Below are 24956 nucleotides of genomic sequence, written 5' to 3'. Positions count from 1 at the left end.
CGCTCTCCAGCTGCTGCCGCGCCGCCTGCGCGTGCTGCCGCTCCAGCTGCAGCTGCATCTGCAGCTGCTGCAGCTGCGACGCCGACGGGCCCGACGAGTTGAGCTGTCCTCCCGCCGAGCGCCTCACGCCCGACAGCTGGGACAGCAGCTCTGCGGGGAGAACAGGGTGTCTGCGGGCGCAGCGGGAAGCGCGGCCCGGCCACGCGCGCAGGGAGACCCTTTCTTTCCCCAGCGCGATCGGCAGCGAGCAACGCTGCAGAGCCCGAGCGCCCTGCTCGGCACCGCGACGGCCGAGACTCATTCCTGCACGGATCTGCTCCGAAGGGGAGAATGAGTTTGAAGCCTTTGGAATATAGCAGGAGATGCCATCTATGAGGAATGTCCTCTGCAGCAACCCCTTAACTTCAAGTCAAAACAGCAACTGTCTGAAAAGCTCTTCAGTTTGGCTCTGGTTAGGGATTTGATTTTCCTCTCAGCAAATACACAAGCTTTACCTCCCCGATATTCTGGAGGGAAGCTGTGCAGCAGAGAACAACAACATCCACTACATCAAGGTTGGCTTTGTTTCAGTTCAGTGATTCCACTCATCTTGACCGAATGCTTTTGTCCTCCAATTAAGAAAACATTTTAAGGTATCACCAGACACCAAAGCTGCTGCTACAGAACGTTTTTACTGTGTGAATTTCTATTATCTGCCAGAAGCACAGAAAAGCCATTTAAAATGCCTGGCATTAAGTCCCCCATCTCTGAGATGCATTTATGGCAAACTTTGTCCTCAAAATTTCTTTTCAAAATAGGTCCTACCAGTGAGGTACTGCTCAGTAAGTAACTGCAGAATCTCTTCTGCACCCTGAAGTGGAGTGCAAGAGCATTTTTGTTGCTCCTGCCCTCTCTATCACACTGAAATACACAGAAAATTATCATGGCCTACAACAAGTATCATCTTACTAAATAAGGCATCACTGTAGGAATAAAGTGCAGCAATTTTGTGTTAGGGACTTTTGGACGGCCACTTTTATCAGCAGATATCACCATACTCTTCAAATACTCTTTTTTTTTTTCCCTCATTTTAATTACTGGGAAACACCACAGGGAGAAAAATGTTAAAATGAAACAGACCCTACAAATATTTCTTATTTCAAGTCAGACTTGCCACCTCAGATGGTCTCAAGATTTATTACTCCAGTTAAAGACACATAAAACTGCCAGACAGGATACAGCTGTAATTTTCCCCTCACTGCAATGTACCTATAACTGAACTACATTCTGGAAGCAGCTGCACCCTTGAGCAGTGGCTTGGTGCGATACGGGTGCCCAAACTGCACAACGGCTAAAAGGCAACTTGCACCATGTTAGGAAAGACTCAGAAGAAAGGCATTTTACCACACATATGATGCCCCTAAATGGGAATGCTAAGAACAAAAATGGGGCAGTCGCTGCATTTAGCTGGGCTGACAGAGAGGCCTGGCCCTTGGGGCCATGCAAACATCCCCCTTCTTGAGCAAATCCCACTGCTTTTCAGGCCCTACTGTGACCTCCTTTAACTCATTTATTTTCTCCTCCTGTTGCGGTAGTTTCCACAGCTAATTTAATGAGTTAAATTAGGTGACGGAGGTCCAGCAAAGACAGAGACACGAAGGCAGGGGGGACCAGGCCTCGGGAAGGCAGCAGCCACAGCGCCCTGTGGGGCAGGGCCTCACTAAGGGGGCAGGCTGGCGCCTCTCAAGAAGTCTCAGCCTTGTTGTTGCACCAAGTCCCAGTTGGGGGCATTTATGTCCTCTCAGCACCCAAAGCAAAGGGTAGGGGGGCAAAAGGAGGACCTAAAGTTTCCCTAGTATTTATACGGGCAATAAAAATTTTAGTATTTTCCATTAAGAGAACTTGTGCCTTAAGAATTTTCATGCTTTTTTTCCCCCCCCCCTTTAAAAAGCTATTTTCATATCAAAGATAAACAAACACAGAAGAGGTTATACTTGGAAACCCTGACAGCACATCTCTGCGATGGACCGATGTTGAAAGGGAGATCCCCTTCTTCCCTGCACAGTGCTCTTGGAACTAGACCACAAAATGTGCAAATGCCTTGAAAGGCAAATTTGAAAAACCTCTGAAATGAGCAAGTCTGGCATTAAAACGGCATTCTGAATGTAAACAGAACATGTTTTGTATGGCCAACAGTAAACAAAGCCAGCTAATTTAATCTTCATGAACTCCAAAGAGTTCATGCTTTGTGAATCTGTGAAAATATAAACTGAAATTCATCACCTCCTCTGTAACACCTCCATACACACAGCAAATTAAAGTGAGTCCTACCACTGCATGTCAGAGAGGTGAGAAACTAGTGTGTAAAAAAACACACACTCTGTGGACAGACTGGCCTTTAAGAGCAGCCCTATACTGCTAGGACAGCAAGCACAAGCTAATGGGGCAGTGACTTTGGGCTTGGCAGTTCAAGGCACAACCCAAGGAAGACAAGGGTTCATCAGTCAGCACCTATTACACATATCTGCATTGTGGAGCACCCTGCACACGTGGTTGAGGAACAGAGACAAGCAGAGCAACCACCACCTTGAATTTTATATGTAAAGGCCTGGCTGTCGGCGTGTCGCAGCCCTTACCAGCTATAGGATCCATGGCTTCTCTATTGCTTGGAGAATAGGAGCTCTGAGAAGATGAAAGCCCGCCAGTGGAGCTGCTAGTAAAGTGCATGTTTGATCGGCGTGCGCGGGGGCCTCCCAGGCCCCGGCCTGGGTGGAACATTCTACGGACATGCCGGACGCCACTGGATTCGTCGTGATCACGCGGTCAAGGAAGCACAGTGCCTGGCGCTGGGCAATAAACAGCGAGAGCTTTTGCCACGGGAGGTGGCACCCGGGTCCCGAAGCCAGGCTGGAGCCTTACGGATGCAGGACACCCGCGGACGCACGCACGCACCAAACCTTGCAGGTTTGTGCAGCTCTTTGCTACGCCTAAGAAACAGCAACATGGGCTTCCGTTTTCCAGAAAAGTCTTTTCCTAGTTAACTAGGAAGCCCTGACAATGCATGTTTTGCAGAGTTTATTGCTAAAATACAGGGATTTTACTTCCACCTGCATGAAAAAAGGCCCAAAGCCCTAACTGTGCTGCCGAGGAAAGTGAAGAAATTAGTGAGCAGCCTTTGTAGGCCGTAACTTACTACACACATATACAGTAAGTAGAGCTACCTTGAAACATACTGAAAATGTTTTCCTAAAAAATAAAGGAACTGGCCCCTAAAGGGCGGTCCAGAGACCATCAGAAAAAGCATGTGCCTTGCAATGGATGCACAGCACTGACAACAGCAAATGCAGCAAATACACGCAGCCATTCCTGACAAAAAAGTGCTCGTCCTGGCTTTCAGAGTTAACTCCACTAAGGTTTTTAGGGAAATGTCTGAGACCCAAAGTTTGACCTACAATATTGTCTAACCTTGCAATGTAATGGCAATATGACCTTCAATATGGTCTTATAAGCATTAACAATGTAACTTTTGACAGATTAAGCACAGTTACGTTTTAAACAAAAAAATTAAAATTATTTCTCAAAACCAATTACCCTCTGATCAGAGCATCCACTTCTGGTCACACAAACACTTGCAGCAGACTACTGACTCTGGAGTGCTGCTTTCAGACACACAAAGTAACATCAAAACTAACGACTAGGGAAGAATACAAGAAGTAACTGTAGAACACGTAGCAAAAAGATGGATTTTAAACTTAATTTTTTTTTCCCTATCAGAGAAAACACTGTCAAGTATACCTACACTCTATTCACAGTATATTTTTTCTTAAATTAAAAATTAATTTGCTAGTTGAGATGTAAGTCTCCAGCAACTAAGTCCCAGGAAAATGTGATACACGAATATCTGAGTATGAAATCTAAGCAAGCAGTTATGGCTACTGTATGGCAATTGACCAGTTGGTTTCTGGATATTAGAAAGGATATTAAATCTCTAGGAGCTCTGTGTTCCAGTGTAAGATGAGCTGCAAAGTCATCTGTGACATGATTAGGATCCCCTCCAGGTAATGCTGCACATATTGGACAAATCTGAAACGACAGAGATAAAAACCAACTTTATCAGTTTCACACAAAACACACACAATTGAGCCAAGCACTAGACACGGATTTTTATGCTTCAAAAATTGTGTTATCGGCACCCACAGATATACCCACAATTCCGTATTAAAAAGAATAAACGTGCTGCAGGTGTTGATCTCACAGCATCTTGAGAAAAGGCACTTTAAATACAGTTTTGCAGGACGACTTTGAAGGTTTAAAGACCATCAATACTAACAGCACATGGACAATTCAATACAACTGCAACCTATACATTTGCCTCTTCTTCAGAGTCTAAGGGATTGTCTTAGTGAGGCAGCCCTGGCTGCAACTCAAAGCTCGGGCTGCCCAGGTTCTTCATGCACACACTCAAGTTGATCACAGGAACCCTTACTGTGGAGCAAAGTTATTTTATTATGGCACACGGAAGGACACAACAACTAGTAAAATGCTGTGCAGTTGCCCAATTCAAACACCAGAGAAAAGATTCACATAGACAGAACCACAGCATTTAAGGCAGATCAGAATTTAATGAGGAAAAAAGGCATATGACCTTTTTACTCCATCCCAAAACTAAAAAAGTAACTTCTGAAAAATCTTTTGTATATAAGCAGGACTAAGGACAGTATTTTTACCCTTTGCAAATTATCTTTTATAACTTTCATGGCACATTTACCTGCCCAAATCACACAATTTTAGAGCAAAATCAAGAACAACAAGATGTTATTCAACATGAAAAACAAGAATTTCAATCATGATTTCAAAATGCGTTTTTCTGCTATGAAATTTTCACTTTTAAATACAGGTTTTGAGCAACCAGTCAAGCAAATTAAACCCAGAAAAATGTTTCTCCTCAAACCCACTACACCAGGATTACATGCAGAAATAGTTCTCTCCTTCCCAAAATGAGCATCGCGCCCACCTTCCCCAGCAATCCAAAGTAATAAATACTGAATTATGCCAATATATCATATAGCTAATCAGTAGGGAGAAAGAAATGTATGTACAGATGAAATATCAATATTATAAAGTCCACATCCTTACTTATAAACAGCTCAATTTTCAATCAAGAAGGTTCTCCTTTTTTCACCAAGCTTGCAGGACCACATCACAAAGGAACATGTTTTATAAAGCAACTAAATAGAAGAAAGCTCTACCCAGCTTAACCTAACAATCAAATTCTGAATAGGTCATATTTCTCCTCAAAAGAGCAGAGGTCATCCTTAGAAAAATATCATATAGGAAAAAATAAAAGGAACACTAAGGGGAAAATTAGGGTCCTAAACCTTACTCTCTAGCATTCATAGCACTCCAGTGTTTTTCTTTAACACAAGCTGGTAGAACATTGGTATAAGCAAACAGAGCTTAGTTAAGCACTAGTACTGGCAAAATGCCTATCAGTCATTACAAAGACTGCAGTATCACTGGTCAGGTGTGATGCTGCAGCTAACATTACCTCTGTTAGTGTCACGTGCACAACTATCTGGTGCAATCCAGAGGAAAAGAGCATCAAGAAGCTTCTCCTGGAAGTTACCTTTTTTGTTGTTTTAACAAATCATGTTATTTTGCAAGCCTCATTTGGATTTCATTCAAAGTTCTATGTTAGTTAGTTCCAAGTGATAGAATACCTGCCCGTTTCCAGAAGCTTTCTCACATTACCATTTTCTCCCTGTTTCTATACAGGTATATGATAATTTTGTGCTGACAGAAAACCTGTCACTTGAATGAATTACTATAACATTCAAGAATGAAACAGGAACCATTTACTTTGTCCCCTCTATTTCATTACTGCAAGAAAAGTTCTTAACTTTTACAACACGTCAAAGATCTGGTCCATAAGCCAGGTCCAACTAGACCTGGTAGACTAGTTACTGCCTTGTTGAACACAAGAAACCTGCTAAATACAGTGTAATGGCAGAAAAATTGTGTCTTTATTCTGAAACATGATTCGGGTATGATATTTAAGGAAATTTCCTATTATTTTTGGATTTGCAAAGCCAGCAGACTTCTACTTAAATGCTGTATTTTATTCATTGATCAGCCCATTTTACTGAAACCCAACATCAGCAATAAGATCAGCATAAAGATAGGCAGACTCTTCTGCACTTATCCTATATTACTATTACCACTGTCCTCTTATTGGGGAAGAAAGGCTTGTAATTACTGAAGTTTTATTTTTCATCTAAATCAATCTTTATTTTTTTTTTTTAAAGTAGGTAACAATGAATACCCACATTCATTGTTAAATGAACAACAAAGAAAATCAGTGAGTAATACTGAAGACCCAAGAAATCAACAACCACACATTCTAATCTGTGCCACTCTGATTACAAAACGGCAGAATTCAATCCTTGCTTTTCAAAAATACTAACAGCAAAAGTATCTGAAGAACGCATTTTTCCTGTTGAACATCAGTGATTAACTTTTTTAAGAAAAAAGTTAGCATGACTGAAATAAAAATACAAATTATTGCATTGTAAAATAATAATAAAAATGTAATTCCTGCAAACCTGGTTTAAAATTATGAAATAAAGACTTCTATAAAAAACTACAGCAACTATAAGGACTAGATGTGAGCATCTGAACAGAGATAACTGCTTGACACAAAGGGCCACAAAGATTTAGAGGTATTCTTCAGTAATATCATACAGCATTTTACTAGAACTCCACTACCCAGCTGTATGCATATTCACACTTAAACGCTTTATTACAAAAAGCTTGATTTAACACTTAGCACAAACATACACAATCACACTCAAGCAGTACAGTTTTGTTCTTTATCGTGAGTTTGGAACAGAGATACAGTATAACAATATTGTAGACTGATCCACAATTGATCAGTAAAGACTTGTTTTCACACACCAAACTCAGAAATCAGTGGAGTAGCAGGTATTTGAAAACACAAGGCTGGGCTGCACGAATTTTGAGAGTCGCAAAACAGACAAGACCATGCTAATTTTAATAATCTAGATCTTAATATTCTGTGTCTGGAGCATATCACTGACATCAAGTGGTGCAAATCAGAATTACAGTATCAAGTCATGACAGAGTCACCCGAATGTGGGTGACTTCCAACGGTTTACACTATGTTTAAACCTTGCACAGTTATAGAACAACTCAAAACAACATAACTTGTAGTGTGTCACTACCATGTGCTATGGTCCTATGGTGCAGCAGGTTTGAACTGGAAGTTTACTTTCCAGATTGTTAGGAAAGATAAGATTACACTTGGGTCTCAAAAAGGTGCAGACACCTCCCCTATCGCTCCTCTTGGAGGCTGCTAAGAGTCTCATATAGAAGAAAGATACTTTTTCTTCCACAGAATTCCCTGACAGTTAAAAGAAAAATAGAAGACTAAAGAATGCTAAGGTCATGAGACATTTCTTTATTAGTAAAGAGTAATGAGTAATTTGCTTAAAGCATTCACATTTTTCTAGGAACCTTAGACAGGACTGCTGCTGAAATTATGCAACAGGGTTTAAATATATATAAAAAACGTAATCCAAAAAAACAAGACCTACAGGCTCTTCTAAAACAACAGCTTAAACATTCAAGCACCACCAGCAGTTAAGAAGAATTTCATACCTGTAAAATCTTTTGGCATAAGCAGCACCTAGATGATCATCTAGATGATCAGGGCACTTGATAGAAGCTGGAGCAAACCGCTTTTTCCAATAGGAAATAGAAATTGTACAAATGGCAACTGAACACTTAAATTGATAATGGCTATCAGCACAAAATCAAGCAAGTGGGGAGCTGAAAACAAACAGCAAATGCCACTGCACAGAGTTACATATACAGTTATTTCTGCGTACTACATTTTTTTCAGTTATAGCTATTTTTGAATAACAGAATGAACCAACATTGTCTCACATTTTTTTAACAGGATTTAATAATTTTTATTTACTTGGGAGGGGGTAGAAATCATATTAGTCCTGTCTTAGTAAAGTATGTGTTATATCAAAACTCTTTTACATAAATTTCAAGAGCACCAACACATGTAGGTTTTTTTTTTTTTTTTTAATAATTGTAAGGCCTTTTCAAGAAAAAATTGTGAATTTATACAGGAATTTATGACATGATAATCCAAATAAAAGATATTAGATGCCAACCTAGTTTCTTCTACTCCCAAAGTTAAACAGGAACACTGATAAACAAGTATCAATAGAAATACTTAAGAGAAATGTATATTCAATTCCATATGTATATTTAATTCTATGTTTCTCAACTGCCTTAATGTGAAGCGAAGGAAAGAACTTCTGGCTCAAGAGCAACAGCTTCAACAGAACAACTTCTGATGTAGAAACACACCTAGTCCATTAAAAAAAGCTGTTCAAAAATGTCTGCATACCTTCCTCTACCTAAGAATTACAGAAAACTGGCATAGCTACAGACTTAGAAGACATAGTGAACTCGTTTGGTAATTATGCAATTGACTGTGGAAAAAATAAATAAAATACAACAGAGTAACAATGTGAAGAAAAATCTAGAGAAATTTAGAGAAAATAAGCTTCTGAACATGGCAGTCAGGGTGGGGGGGAGAGTCCTGTTATATCAGGACACCTTTAAGACGAAGAGAATTCTGGTGTCTGTCAAATGTAGTTATACACATATATACACACACACACTTTAAAAAAAAGCACTGAAATGAACTTATGCTTCGAAGAAAAACGGAAAAGCAAAGGAAGATACTGATGTTCTAGAGGAAAGATTTTATGTATTCTTCTATCACACATGAAAACCAATTCTAACGATTCTTACCACTTCTGTTGATGTTTCTGCATGTTCAGAAGTAACGTGTTCTTGAAGAGATGTTTCCGTATAACCCATTTTTCCACAATAAGGACAAGTAAAAGACTGTGGCTGCTCTACAGAGAAAGCTTCTCCACCATAGTACAAATCTAAAACAGAAAATATTTTGAGAGGTTTTTTTTTTAATTTGTTAAAATTTTATCCATGGAAACTTGTCTATACGGATATATGTGAACATAATTACTACCTAGTTAGTAACAGGCCTACTAAAAACCTACTTTCCCACATCTATTCAAAAGTTCACCACTTAAACATAATTCTACTCAACTGCAGAAACGAAATAATGAGCCAGGAATAAAACACACAACTTAGTTTCTAAACCTAGCCAGCACATTTAAGTTTCAGCCAGTCAGAGAGCACGTACTACATTTTCAGAAGATAAAAATATCACTAGAATAATACAAAATAACCAACGTATTTTCTTTTAAAGCCATCTGTACTACTTACTCTTTTTTTTTTTCTTTTCCTTTTTTAATTTACAGGTAGGTCAGTGCTGCAATCACTTGGGAAAAGGTTTGGGACTGGGGCAGGGCTGCCCGATCATCCCCATTCAGACCCAGGCAGCCCTTGTCAAGACAGTGAGCAGCAGCAGCCGCCCGCACAATCAATCAGGTTTATTTACAAGCTTAGCTACCTGCTTTTTCTAAAGTTTCAACACACACATTTTCAACGTGGTGACCAGACTTGTCTGAAAGTGTTCTATGGTTCTTTTATTTATAAGATATGCAATAAAAAGTTATATGAAAATCACCCTATTTTGAGTGTGAAGTGTTAACTCTGAAGCTCAGCAATGAGGAGGAATATTATAGAGATCATTTCAGATATAACACAGAGAAGAACTATATAACTCAGAGGACTTAAAAATATGTGAGTTACTAATTAGCACCACTTTCCTGCATTTCTCAAGGAGTACTCTTCTGAAATTTTCCTCAAGATTCAGTTCAGTTTCCAATTCTCAAACTGCCAAAAACCTAACTGGGTGTAAAATACCTCCAACATGTTGAGGCAAACTCAAATACATATAATTTAAGTACAGTATTGCTTCAGATGAGCAAAGCAAGGACAATGCTCACATGACACAAGTTGCAAGTCACTATAACAGGCTGAAAGTATTCAGTAATATGTGAAATGAAAAGCACATTCTTTCAGAAAAATGTAACTGAAATGAATCAATGTAGCAGGTACCTAAAATATGTAATGCAAAATACTTTAGTGAGGATGGATGAAAAGAACCCACCCTAACATTATGTGAGTATAAAATCTAATTAAAGCAGCTCACTGCACTAGTTGTTACAGGACATACCAAAAAAAGAAAAAAAATTAAAAACCTTCTCCCTTCTACTGTGTCATTCCAAAGGGGAAACACAATGAACTTCACATCTCACTTTTTTGCTGTCCTGAAACCAATTGAAAGTTGAAACCTACAGAAAGACCTATATATTTACTCCTATAATTAAGAGCAAAATAATTGAGATAGTTCTTCATTTTAGAAATTTAGTTAAGGAAACTCAAAAGTTGAGCTGCTTTTAATGTAAGTTAACAATAAGCTATTTAGCTGATCCTCTGAATTGCCTTAAGCTTTGGTATGATTCTTGTGGTGATGATGCAATACTTATTTACTGGTTGTAAAACTAAGAGCCTCTTTTTTGCAAACATGGACATACACACACAACAATATAAAGTCAATTTCCCTCCGTGGACTGTACCTTGTTGAGCAACCTTATTGCAGGTATTTTGGCACCATACATACTGATTTGGATTAAACAAAAAGATGATGACTTGAAGCAGTAAGCCAACTGAAGCAAACAAACAAAAAACCCTTTTAATAATAGTAATAAGGTACTAGTCCAAGCTCAGGCTTTCTAGTTACAATGGTGTAAATATACGTCAAGTTTTACCCCAGGTTTCTAGCGTTTTCTCCCACTCACACCTCCTTTCACACCCTTCTTGTAACTTCCATTGAACTTGCAATCCCACACCAGGAAGCACACCTTTGTTGTAGGGGATCCCTATCAGAAACGAAATCTCTCACTGGCTAATCCAAATATTTTTCCCTCAGAAGATTACACCTCACTCCTTTGTTCCTCCTAAAACTTAATCTCTCTCCAACTTCTATATAAAAAAACTCCTGTCCCCTCCCCAGACCTTTGCTAGACTGACACAGGGCGTATCACATAGGTTTGCTTTTTCAATATAGCCTAAATGAAAAAAAGAAGTCAGTAATTGAGTAATGTAGTGAGTTGTATCTAATTTTAAAGTTGCTGAATTTCTCCACCTGTTCCTTTTGAAAGAATATCAAGAATTCTCATAAAGTAATGTATTTATGCTATTAACATTCCCAAAAAATTATTTGCTAAGTCCTAGTGACTACAAGCATGGGAAAAAAATCAACAGGCCAGGTCTCTAAGACTACTGAAGTAAGGGTTCTTACAGTTGTATTACTGTTTCTCTTTACAGTTTTATTACTGTTCCAGTGAGACTTGCTCATGATCACAGAATTACTCCTTCCAGCCACAAAGAAATCTTTCAAATAAAGAATTCTGATTTTTTTCCAAGTAACTTCATACATTAAATTTTGAGTCTAACCCTCAAAATCCTCTGGATCATTAAAGTCTTGTTTTCAAAAAATCTAGGGAGGAAGAAATGTTTATTCAGAAAGAAAATGGAAAAAAAAAAGAAGTCTGGCTAAACACATCTCTCATATAGAGGAAACAGAAGGAAAATAGTAAAAGGATATGAATAATCTCTAAAGAAGAATCAACAACAGGTTATAAGGTTAGTTTTCAAGCTTAGTGGTGTTGGAAAGCATAACTTTTTGCATTAAATATAATTTCTTCCAGAAACACAATAAAAAAATGAGCAGTCTTGCCTCATCATCCATCTATAGCCACGCATGACATTTATGTAACAACGACATAGTTAACTATGCTCTTTACCTACAGTTGGTAATGCAGCAGAAAAAGCATTGTATGATTCCTTAGACAAAACCAAACTTCTAAGGGGATGAATCAGGTATATACTTGTCTGCTTGTCCCTGTATACCATTAAGACATATTTCTTTAGAAGGGCACAAAGAAGTCAGGAATTTTAGTTTGCTCTACTAAATGAGGTAAAATAAATGAAGTTAATTTCATTTCAATTAGATATATTCATAGAAATAAAACATGCTGGTATTATACAAGCTGCTATATATTTACCAAAAGCAAACAGAAAGAATCACACATCAGTATGTGAACTGAAAGGCAGAAATTAAAGTGACAAGCATGAGCTCCTAAAATGTATGTTTCTCTACCACTGATCAAAAAGCAGTCACTATTCAAAATGATGTTACCCTGAACATTTTCTTCTATTTTTATATATGTTCTAACCAAAAATTAACAAAAAATCCCACCCTTCCTAAACCTTGTCAGGTTCTCTGCTACAAGTTTAAAGAGATAACGCTTATTCACTCTAGTCACTTATCAAAATCCAGGCAAAGAAACAGGCCAATTGGGACCCTATGATATCCACGTTCCCTGGGACAACACAGCGCCAGGGTGACGTCAGCTGGGAGCGGCCACGTGGAGAAGAGGAGCCGAGCGGGGTCAGCGTGTCCTGGTCACGCTGGGACAGCAGCACCCTTGGCGCTGTGAGCCAGGGCACAGTCCGGCCTCTCCAGGGATTCGGGGCCATCTCCATCCTTGGAGGCTTTCCAGGCCCAGTTGCATAAAGCCCTAAATAAGTTCATCTGACCCCACGTGGAACAGGAGGCTGGACTAGATGCTTCCCTAGATTCCTTCCGACATAAATTATGCTAATGGCTCATCCTATGAAACAAACAGAGACACACAGTAGTACAGCTGTGCCATTCTTCTAGATTCCAGTACACTGTCAATCACATATTGTTGTCCTCCTTTATTGACTGGAATAATCTACTTCCATCATGGAGTATCTCTATATCCCTTATATAGAACTCTCCTCTTTCATTGAAAAGGCAGTGTGAGAGCCACTTTTGCTAGAGTAGAAGCTCACTTAAGTGAGGAGACAGCTGCTAATTCCTTCTAGACACAGCATCAGTATTTCAATCTTTCTGCAAGATCCCAGTTCAACCACATCCAGTAAGATGAAGCATTTTATTCTTTGCTTTCATTTGTGTGCTTTCATCAGTCCTCAATTTGAGTATTCAAGCAAAGACCTACAAACAGCACTAGGCTAATTGGTGCAGAATCAGAGACACTTTTCATGCTGACAGAGGCTGTGGCAGGTATTCGGTTTATTTGACTATCTGGATGTTTAGTTTTAATCGGTTTTCCTGTTCTAAGCCCAGCCTTTGCTTGTTATTTTTGCTCTGCTGTTACAGAATCTGCTCCTGTAGCCAGCCCAACCTTGCACACCCTGCCTGGGTGCTGTAGGACTCCACAGTGAGGATACAGTCCCTCCTTGTGCTAAGGCCACTCTCAGCTCCATGTACCACAAACACAGATGCTGATGAAGATCACAAAGGATTTGATGCCCATCTGCCAATACTGAGCACTGCCAACAGAGCAGGTATTAACAATACAGCAGGGGCCAGCTGGCAGCAGAGCAGCTTTGCTGAAAAAGACCTGGGTGTCCTGGTTGGAGAGCAAGCTTCATATGAGCCAGGAGTGTGCCCTTGTACTGCTTAAACAAACTGTGTTCTTGGCCAAATCTGCAAGAGAGGCCAGCAGATCAAGGCCTGCATTTATGCTGCTCTAGTCCACACTTGTTACGCCACATCAGGGGACTGGGTTCAGTTTTGATATCCCAGTTCAAGAGTGACTTTCAGAGGGTGCAGTGGGAAACAAGTAAGGTTCCCTTTGTATGCCAGGGAAACCTGACAGATGAAAGAAATTTGAAAAAAATGTGTTTATCCTGTCTGAAGAAGGCTCTGGAGAGGTGGGTGAAGGAATCTAATCCCAACCTTCAGGTATTAGGCAGCTAATACCTGAGAGTGAGGCATTCTCCTCACAAACAGGCAAGAGGCAGCAGGCACAAGTTCCTCACCACGAAAACTATCTAACACTGAAATAGGTTGCCCACAAGAGGTAGAGCCTTTCTCACTGGAGACCTGGCCCAGTGTGCTTCCCACACAGTGATCTCCACATTGCACCACATGATGTCCACAGACCCCTTTCAAACTGAAGTCAACACTTTTCTGTGATGATATGGCTTTGAAAAATATGGAATTAATACACAGATCTTATTCCAGTAGTTGAAAATAGAAAAGCCTTGAGCACAATTCCAGTAAAGTCAGCCAAACCTCACAGCATATATTACTAAGGTTAGTCCTCAGATAGCCAGCTACCCAAATGATAGTAACCATAGGAAGTGATAGTACCTTTTGTCCCATTAGCATCTAAGCAGATACCTGAAGGAATATTTATTCTGTATTTTAGTAGATGTAACACAATAGGATTTTGCTGCTCTTTTTTTTTTTTTTTTTTCAATTGTACTATTACTTTTGACTAATCTCTTTAAATCACAGGAATAATGACCAGGCCGCACACTCAGAACCATGAAGCACCTCAGCAGTTTAGAATTCAGAGTCGGTGACAACAAATTGTTTTTCAAGAAAACCAGAACTGGGAAATTTGCCTTCAGCTTCTCTACCCTGACTAGCTGTTCTACAAAAACAGAGTTCTACAGTGACTGCCCAGTAAGCATGCACTTGTTCCTCAGAGACCTACTGCTATTCTGGCCCTCCAGAAATATGCCAGCTGGAATTGTGCTTTAAGGTCATTTATCACTACATGCAAAATTCATTTATTATTTTAAAAGCTATGCGCCTACTATGTCAGCATATGACTCAAGATTTTACAGCATCCAATAAGCATTTTTTTTTTACAGATTCAGGGAGAACTGGAGCTATCATCTACATGCACAAACACATATTCCTGTCATTGTTTTGAGTCCCATCTTCCTTCAACAGTATAGTAGGTCATACACTGATTTCTAATAATAAAAAATTAGGGCAACCACACAGTAAGACTGTGAACGCTGGCACAGCTAAAAATCACTAGGGCTTTTTATTCATTTTTAATAATATTATGAGTTCCTCCATGAGTTCAAGTCCTCAGAAAAAAATCAAGGTAATAACAAAAGCTCCTTCAGAGCACCACCTTATTACTATAGTGCATAGGAGCACTAAAGAATGACCAAGTAAAGCATTATAGGCTCTGCTCCAAGTGCAAACAACCCCTTAGAATCCCATCTATGTGATTAGCTGCTCACTGCAAACTGGAACTTGGTTGTGGCTTCAAGTATAGAATACTCAGGTGAGCTCCACAGTCCCCTGTACGGGGATATTGTTGGCCACAGTCCTGAAGGGAAACAGAGGTATTGGGTTCTCTGTCAGCAATTACAGATGCATCTTAAGCAAAGCACATTCAGGACTATCCCCCCACACTCACTTTTACACCCAAGAAACCATCACCAGCTTCCTCTGAAGAGTTTTCACCAGTAGTTTTGCACTGAAAGGATTCCCCACTCAGATTTCTTCTCTGTTGTACAAAAACAAACTCAACTTTTACTAGGTTATCTACTTTCCACTGCAGCATCAGTAAGAACTGTAAGATTATTTTTATTAAAAAGAATTTTTATACCTTTGAATCAACATGACTACAGTGTGATTAAAATTTGTCACTTAACAGATATTCCAGGATTCATACATATACCCATACAGTCTTCCATGCTATGTTTTCATAGATGTTTTCTTAGCTTTCTTCACTATTAAATTTCCTATTCATATTTCTATAATGTATAAAACATTTTCTCCCCTCACATTCCAGCTTGCTAAGCTGAAAGTGAAAGAATTCACTATTGCTAGTTTTATCTTGCCAACACTTTTTAGAAATAGTTTCTTTTAATCCATTTATATCCCTCTTGTGGGCAATTTCTTCATTTGCTAGCAGAACTAGCTTAACTTCTCTAAACAGGCTGCTTTCTATCCGTTCTCCCTCATTTTAAGTTCCCTACCTCCTGAATTTTTGGATGTTCCTCAAAGTCACATGATTTTCCGGCTTACAAAGGGCCCTTTGAAAAGCTACCGAAGTTTCTCTAAGCATCTGCACAATATGACAAAAAATATACTCTAACATGCCTTTCATTCCAAAAGAACTTTAAAACAAAAACATTTTACAAACGAAACACATCCCTTTTTGAAGTCTAAGAAATAGCATATTTACAAATATTTCCTAGTTTATCTCCTAAAGCGTAAATTTACACGACTTCTACACTGGTGCTTTTCTCAGCCTTTGCTGCAGTTCATAACCTGGTGAGGTATTCTTTCTGCTGTATTCTCTGTAGTCTCATTTATTCTTTCTTGACCCTTAGTTCTGATCAGACCAAAACTCTGAGTGCTGAGATGCAGTATTTCCCATCCCCCAACAGTGCTTCTAAAGGAACAATGCTCAGATGTAAAGCCATACGAAAACACCAGAAAAACTCATTTCCTTCTTTGTTACCTAAAGAAACTACAGCAGCACAAATGCTTCCAAAAACTCTGAGAACTGCAAGTAGCCTATGCCAGGACTTCAGCGAAAATGTTCTTCTATTTAGATTATTTATGCATAGTTAAATAAGCATTAAGAAATCCCTCTTCAACATACACAAATAAAATGCATTAGCCCAGAGATGTGTTTATTTAACAGAGACTTCCAAAAAGAAAAATATGCAAGTTGTAAGCAGCAAAATATGTTTTCTAGATATTCTTACACTTCAGTGATAGAAACAGTATGAAACAGCTGGAATTCTTTAGAACTAAAGACTGAGAATAAATTTCCATATTGCAATACACTGAAAATCTCAGCATTTCCTGCTAGCTTTTGACTCCACAGCAAGTCCCTGTCTGTCCTCTCTTCCTATGCATCAGGAGCACTTCATGTTTATGGCAATATTGTCACTTTACCCCAAGGTTGTTGGAGGCCAAAGAACTGTGAAATGCGTATCTCTAACTACGACCAGTACTCTGAATTAATATACTGATACTGAATTATATTTCTTTAGTAAGTGAGAATAAAAAACAAAATAAAAAAAAAATAATTTAAAAAAAGCATCCTGAGAAGAGACATAAGCAAATGAAAACACATAGGCATTTAAGCTAACATACTAAAATGTTCCGTTCCAAACCCTCAAAACCCAAGGTGTCCATTTCTGAAGTCATTATTAGGCAGTCCTAAGGCAAGCTGAGACCTAAGATTACAACAAAATGAAAGATTTCTCCACTGAAAGGCAGTTTTGAGAAAACAACCATTTTTGCATATTCAACTGTTCTCTGATTATGGAATCCATGAGGAAATATATGTTACCGTTATTTTACTTGTGTTTTAACTAATTAGGTCGTCACCTACACTTAATGAAACTTCAGCTTTTAAGAGATTATTGGGTTTAAGAGCTCAACATTTAAAGAACAATACAGCAGAAATCACTAAAAGCTGGTTATTAAAAAAGATCTATGGGTTTAGAACAGACACAGACAAGTCCAACACTATGAATATCTTTAAGCAAAGATCTACAGCAGAGGTATCTCTGAAGTTACAATTATACTTCTACAGTGGTAGAACAAAAATAACTGGTGGGACAGAAAGAACAAGAACTTTGCTTCTTTTTTTATTTATTTTTTTAATATTCATGTCATTTTGCCTTCAGAAATCATTTGTAATTAGGACTTTAAAAGTGGCCCAAGAGGACTACTTGCTAGTCCTCATCAAAAATCTTTTATATCCAATCTTGCAAAAGGATCAAAATTCAGAAAGTCTTTTTATATTCAACACAGCCTATCGTTATACCAGCTGTTACATTTCCATACAAGACACAATAAAGTAATATTCCTCCAAACTCGTCGTCGTTTTTCTTACACTGTGCCACATTTTAGAAAAGAATATTGAATGTGGTGCTAGCGAGGAGGTGACTACATTTGCCTCAACATCTTGAACTGGAAGGTGAATAGTCATGGTTAACAAATACATGAAATTATCTAATTTCTTTTGCACCATATTAATAGAAAAAGAAATATGTAAAATAGTTTGTGTGTGCTAGTATTAAAGATGATACATGTAATTTTAGAAGATGAGAACTTGTTCAAATTTTTAGTGAGGTTAGTAAGTAAAACATATGGAAACACACATCATGATGGTAACTGTTGCAAATGGCTATTGTGACAATTAAATTATCACTTACCAAAATCTACTCTCGTTAGTATGCACTGCATGGGATGGTCCGTTGTATGCCTTGTTGTTGTTGCACCACTTTCATAACAAGTTGCACACAGATCGTAATCGTAGCAAATTAAACACTTATATCTGCGACCTCGAAAATTTCCTTTTAAACATGCATCGCAGCTGACACCTGTGAACAAATAGAGTTGCTTTAAAATGGCAATAAGTTACACCACTTTTCAATAACAGGCAGACTGTTACTACTCCCTCCCAAGAAAGAGAGCAATAAGCCACCTCTGACATGCAGCTGAGATAACCCACAACGTAAGTGTACTCATCTCCTGAAAGGACGCTAGTATTGTGAAAGAAAAAAGTAGCTTGAACTCTGAATGTAAAACGGGAACTCAAACATCTAAAATAACAAGCTTTTCTGTCTTTGCTTTGTTGCTTTCCAATTATTTCAGTTCTGAAGAACACCATGACTTTGGGTTTCTGAAGAAAACCTGACAATATGTGAGGTTGATTTTTTTTTTTTTTTCCATTTTAAGATTTTAAGGAGGGAGAAAGGTACTTTTGAAGTCAGGCTGTGGGTGTTTCCTCCACCTTATTTCTTTATAGATTTCAATCTTTGCATTGCAAATTAGTCATATTATAGGTGTCAAAGAAATGCTTTTAAAGAAAGTCCAACTTTTAAAGATTTTAATTGTTTCTCTATATGGCCTCAAATCTCTGTTGGTTCCTTAAATCAGCACATGGGAAGTAACACCATCTTGTAATCCATCCTTGAAGCGCATTAATAATTACACATCTCAGCATAAGAAAGGAGCGTATATAATATAGTCAACATTTTGATCAATATCCTCCTTCAGCACTAACTAAACCATGTTTTTAAATAGTTCGACAGCTACAGACAACCTTACAGAAGTAGAGTTAAAAGAACAAAACAGCTACACTAATCTTCCTAACCTCCTATTTTAACCTAATTACCAGAGAACTAATGTTGTTTGTAGAAAAACATTGCATTTTGCATTGTACTACTCCACTCTAGCATCCGAGTAGAAGCTTTAATGCCTGTTAAACTAGAAGCCTGTTAGACTGGAATGCAACAACAATCCATTTCACTTAAATCTTTGTTACTTGCTCAAATAATTGCTTTGCCACATTTAGATGAAGTGCAAACCAAATAACTGTCAGTTCTCCTTTCACTTTGTTTACTCATAAGCATTCTTTAAAGCATTATCTCATTTCCACTGTTTGACTAACCACCATACACTAATATGGATATTGAACCTTTTTCTTTAGCTGCCACACTCAGTCTTTTGTCTGCAAGTGTCATTCTGTGTGGAAGAGTATACTCAGAAGAAACTATTTCTAGCATATCTTTTACTGGTCATAACATGAAATAACTACATTTTGACAAAGACAGTTCTAAAATCTTTGAAGTTTTTAGTCCTTCCCTTCTGAAGTGCTGCTCTGAAGTTTTGTCCATTAACTCTGAGCCTGTGGTAATGTTTTATAATTTGTAAGACAGTTACTTAACTTTAGAGAACATCTGCTCATTAAGCAATAAAAAATAATTCCAGAGAATTTAGTCCTTTATTTCCTACCACAATCGAGAAAATGTTACACAAGCAGTGTCCAAACTTTCCCAACAATGCATGGGGTGCACAAAACACTTATCAGCTATTGGCAGCACTGCAAAGCTTTTTGACAGTTTTTTTTTTTTTAAACAGTTGATCAGCAAGTTGTTTATCACTAAAATGAGCAGGCTGTTTTACTATAAAGTCTGTGCTGCACAATATAAACTTTCCAGATGACGTATTAAGGCATAGTTCTCAAAGGCATACTTTCTCCACTTTTCCTTAAATTCCTCGTAGTTGATTTAATGTAAACATATGTGACTCTGCAGCCACCAAAATTCTCCAGTCACATATTTTCTCTAGAATCTAAACAGTCCGTAACATAGGTAGATTAAAAAAAAAAAAAAAAAAAAAAAAAAAAAAAAAAAAAAAAAAAAAAAAAAAAAAAAAAAAAAAAAAACACACCACTGTTTGCATGTTTTCTTCATGTTAATACCTCTGCATCTAATTCCACAGTAACCTCTCCTCCCTGCCCTTTTTAATATTAATTCTGGACAGATTCAGCTATGAACACAAATTACAATGTAGTACTTAAGTTTTAAATACAGTCTACATAGAGAAATATACATTATACATAGAAATAATTCTACCAGAAATCTTACTGCATGAGTCTTTTAAGTAGCAGTTGTCTTTTGTTTCTTATAATCACTTCCCAATTAGGAATTCTATTACTTGAATTCAAAGGAAAATCTAATATTAGAGTACTAATACTTAGTATACTACTTTTGGCAAATTAAAATCCAGAGAATAACAGGAATTGGTTAGAAAAAGGGCATTTCTATATCTGTCATGGCTAGCTTCACACATCTACAAACTAGTCCTCCTTCTGAGAATACGTCTGACAAGACGGGCTGTAACAAGTTAATTTTATATCCTTCTTGGCAGCCAAAACAGAAAACTCCATGAGGAAATAGGTAGATGAGAATTAAAAAGTAACAAAATCCATTGATTTGGGAGCTAAATATGTATTTAAATCCCAGAACAAACTTATTTTCTTAGATTACATCACTTATTCTTCCATTTTAAAAACAATCTCTTTGTTTTTCTCTCCTGCAGTTTATTATTATTACTGAAGTCTGTTACATGGGTACCAAAATCTCTTTCATGTATACAAACAGGAATCTACAAACCTGAAAACCCTGTCAACACATCCCCTCCCACTCTACTCTGGTTACCACAGCAAAAATTTTTGTTCCCTTTTGAAAGCTTAGATTTTCTATTCAATTTTCTCATCTTTAGCATTTATATCTATCAATTAACTAAAATTCCAGAAGCTCCTTTCTTAGTCCCTCAAAAACTCAAGGACTTGGAGATAACATATTCCTGTTAGCACAGCATGCTTTTCAAATCCCCAGAATTTCCCTTCATTTGTTTTATAAAGCTACAAATGCAGCAGGCCTGCAGCAAATTAAAGAATGTTAAACTGAACTGAATGCATTCATGTAAACCACAGATTTAAAGAGAAAATATCCTCAGAGGGTTCTCTTTGAAGGAAGGAACAGAAACAAATAGAAGAGTGAACATGTGACAAGGATTTACATACTCTCTGCACAAGTCCACCTTGCACAGAATACTGCCAACTTCTAAAAAGTCTTAAAAGAAAATTCTAAATTCTAGAAAGAATTAAATTATATTACCCCGGAACTAAATTCTTTCAATTACAACTTTTCTCTCGTCTTCTCCAGAGCAACCACGTGCAGTGGTCACAGAACAAGAAATATCCATTCTATTTAAATGAAAAAATATCTTTTCAATTCATGCTAGATGAAAGGGTTTTTTTTCTACTTTTAGGTCATTTCTACACAAGTACACACATACACTGTTTATCATGTGCCATGTCTAATTAAAACTTGTTGCCACTGACAAAGAATGTGCGCTTTTTTTTTTTTTTTTTTTTTTTTTCTGTACAACATTATTCCACTAGAGGGTAGCCTCGTGCTGAAAGCCTTGGTTCACTCTTCCCTCAATAATCCGATCAAATTCTGTGGAGCTCTTCATACCCTCTCTTCATACTATCAGTCCTTTCATTCTCTTCAGGGTAGTAATTTCAGTGAGAGGAGAGTTCAGGAAATACCCAACAGCTCCATTAATACAATCAGTTATGCTTCTTTGATAGACACACTGAACCATACTTGCTATCAGACAAAGTGGGAACACAATGAAAGGAAGCAGTATTTCCCCAAAATGTTCATGAAGTAGTTTCATATGTACCTAAAGTACCAAAGAAAGGATAGACTTCTGTTTCATGACAACCATAAATCCACAGCACATACTAAATACCCTTCTTTTCTGAACTTTATGCTATAATACCTTCTCTTGCTGAAGTACAGGTAACATTTTAATGAGAAAACATAATACTTGTTAAGTAGACAGCAGTAAATCAGCCTGCTACCAGTGTACTAGAAGACAAGAACTATTTCAAGTAGATGAAAGGAAGTTCAAGGAAGAGAGCAGAACCTAATGGTGGATACAGAAACATATTTAATCTTTTGCTAAACCTGCCAGGCTTTAGCAATGGATGAGAGAAATTATCTTTGTGGGTATTCTCTATTGTACCATTTCTGTCAGCAATTAAGTGTTTAAGAACTAACGTGCTGGTCTGTAATTTAGGTACAATTCTTCCTTCAACCTGGGATTAGCAATCACCATCATTCTTTTAATATCCAACAGACATACAAAATCAGATTGTCAATAATTCATTCTCCAGAGTGAAAATGCCAGTCACCTCACTTTCTATCTTACACAGAGCATGGTATTTTTTCCTTACTGGATGCTATTTCAGGGGTGTTGTTTGTTTTGAAATAAATCTGTTCTACAACAGCTATTTGGGATGTAGGTTAGAATGCTGCATATCTACAGAAATTCTACCAAAATGGGTCAGTTGTTTGACAGTGAAAAAAAATATTTGCTATCTTTTAACATTATATACAAACATATTGACAGATCATTTTTTTCTTATTGTAGCATGCTCATCTCTTACTGTAGACTACTGCCTTAACCCAGAATTTAATTTCTAAATTAGGAAGATGTTCTTCATATAAAAAATCCTGGAAAAATCCAGACAAATGACAGATCTCTAAAATGTTTAACTCATTTGTTTACTAAAGTAGATTGTCAGAACAAACATCAAACTACCACACCACTCGAGAATACTCGAGCACCTTCAAGTGCTGAACAGATGATTCATACACCATCCCCTCAGATGAAAAATCCCCATTCTTACAGATACTCACTGTGAATAGTATTCAACCTGCAAAATCAGCCTATAGCAGTGTGAAAGAGGAAGCAATCAGACTAGCATGTCTGCAAGAAGAACCAGTATTGAAAGAACTAAGACTGAAACTGCAGCCAGAGAGGATGCAAACTTGTAACTGGAGAGAAAAAGGAGGAGGAAACGAAGCCTACTCTAGAAGAGAAAGAGTTTTACTTTTGTTATTTTTTTTTTTTCATTTAAACATCCTTCCTTCCCAAAGTCTGGAGTTGAAACAGATCAGCTGATCTTATCAACTCCCTTCTGTGAATAGGTTTTGTGAAGCTCAGTAGTGCTTGTCCAGCGTCAGTCTAAAGAGACAGAACCAATCAATAATGCTGATACATTAAGTTTTAGCCTTCGTCATCATACATGGGTGACAACATGCTGCAAAAAGGAGTTTTTTTATCTTTGATTATCCATCTTAAACTAGTTGATTGCATAATGTAAAAATGAGCATCATCCCAGAAAAAGAAATTTACCATAATACATGTTTCCTTAAAAGATCATCTTACTGAATTCTGAAAAGAGTTACTTGACATTTACTCACTTCTGCTGATCCAACCTTGACAAGAAAACCACACTATCTAAAGGCAACAATTTAGGCTGTTTTTTCTCTTCCAAATATATACTAAAAAAACGAACAAATTACTTTTTAAGACTTCAACAAAAAATAAAAAAGCTTATTGTATTATAAAACTATAATTTTATTTATATATTTTACATATAAATTTAATATATTAATATATGCAAAATTATAAATATATATGTATAATATATAAATAAAATATATATTAGATACACATATATACACACACACAACTATTGTAAATACAAGCACAAAGTGTTCTAAATAAGTCCCAGGAACACTAGTGGTTTCACTACCCCTTAGCTGCCACTGTTGGCAAAAAGTTCTTTTCTGCAACACAGATGGATGACATGACACAGACCACTACTAGTAGGCCCAGTGAATGCAACTCAAATAACACCACAAGACTGTATTAACAATTGTTCAAAAATCATGATACAGTTTGTGTGCTCAAGTTCATTGATCAACTAGCAACACAAGGAAATCAAGGAGCCAATAAAAACAATTCTGCAGAGTTTTATAATACCAGTCATTCATTGTTATCTGAATTAAACTAAAATAGTTTCCTGTATAGACATGCTCGTGATGAAATGTGGATCTGTTCTCATGAATATTAAGCATTTATTCTCTCTGTAGGCCAAGAATAACAATCACTTTTTTTTCTGAAGGTTTCCCATACAAATAAGTACATTCTTTCATTTCTTCTAACACACCTCTGAGTCACGAAGCACGCAAGCCAGAAACACCTGTAGTCAGAGCCTGCTGAAGTCTGGACCAATATCTAGACATCATTTTATGAAGAATCTCTGCTCAGTTCATGATCCAAACCAACTACTTTCCCAACAAGTCCAGAGGAAAACCTTCCTATCTCCCAATAAAGAACTGAAAGCATCTGTCTACTTTGAGAAGAAAACAGAGATAAATGAGATAAATCTCTGTGGTGAAAGCAGAAAGCAACCACAGATGAGATGAAGATTTCAATTTTTTAGGAGGCCTGGGCAACTTCTCCAGGTACTATGAGAAAATATCTGCAAGAGAGCACTTCTAAAAATACATCTTTAAACCTGTCTATCCTGTTTCTATCTCAGGAATGCCTTATTTCATAAAGCAAAAATGAACTGTGGAATCCATTTTTACTCAAGAAGAGCTATGACTTTTGAAAACTCTCTAGAACATTTGCATACGCCTTCTGATTTCTGCTTTATTATTTTTACTAGTTGCAGCAAAGACTGCAAAACTGAGACAGATCATATTCTCCTAGATACATTAGCAAAAAGAGAGGAATACTAAGCACAAGTTGAACACCTAAAATTGCATTTTATATTCTATGTGTCACAGAATCAAATAATCATAAAGGTTGGAAGGGACTTTTAGAGATCACCTGGTCAGCCCCCTTGCACACACAGGTCAGAGTCTTCTCCAATTCATTCTTAAATTCA

At 37.5% G+C, this 24956-nt stretch overlaps 1 protein-coding gene across 1 annotated transcript in view; it reads right to left on the bottom strand.

Annotated features, from left to right (window-relative positions):
* Nucleotides 1-24956, bottom strand: part of KCMF1 (potassium channel modulatory factor 1) — a 39262-nt gene that overhangs the window by 2331 nt on the left and 11975 nt on the right. Inside the window, exons 3-7 of the mRNA XM_026049946.1 lie at nt 18061-18228; nt 8833-8972; nt 3961-4062; nt 2616-2790; nt 4-150 (exon numbers count right to left, since the gene is read on the bottom strand). Of these exons, the coding sequence (XP_025905731.1) occupies nt 4-150; nt 2616-2790; nt 3961-4062; nt 8833-8972; nt 18061-18228 (732 nt within the window). The remainder of the gene's footprint in view (nt 1-3; nt 151-2615; nt 2791-3960; nt 4063-8832; nt 8973-18060; nt 18229-24956) is intronic.

This window comes from Nothoprocta perdicaria, unplaced genomic scaffold, assembly GCF_003342845.1.
Source record: "Nothoprocta perdicaria isolate Ctin4 unplaced genomic scaffold, notPer1 scaffold_63, whole genome shotgun sequence".
In the NCBI taxonomy this organism is placed as follows: domain Eukaryota; kingdom Metazoa; phylum Chordata; class Aves; order Tinamiformes; family Tinamidae; genus Nothoprocta; species Nothoprocta perdicaria.
This window is presented reverse-complemented; position numbering and strand designations above follow the sequence as displayed.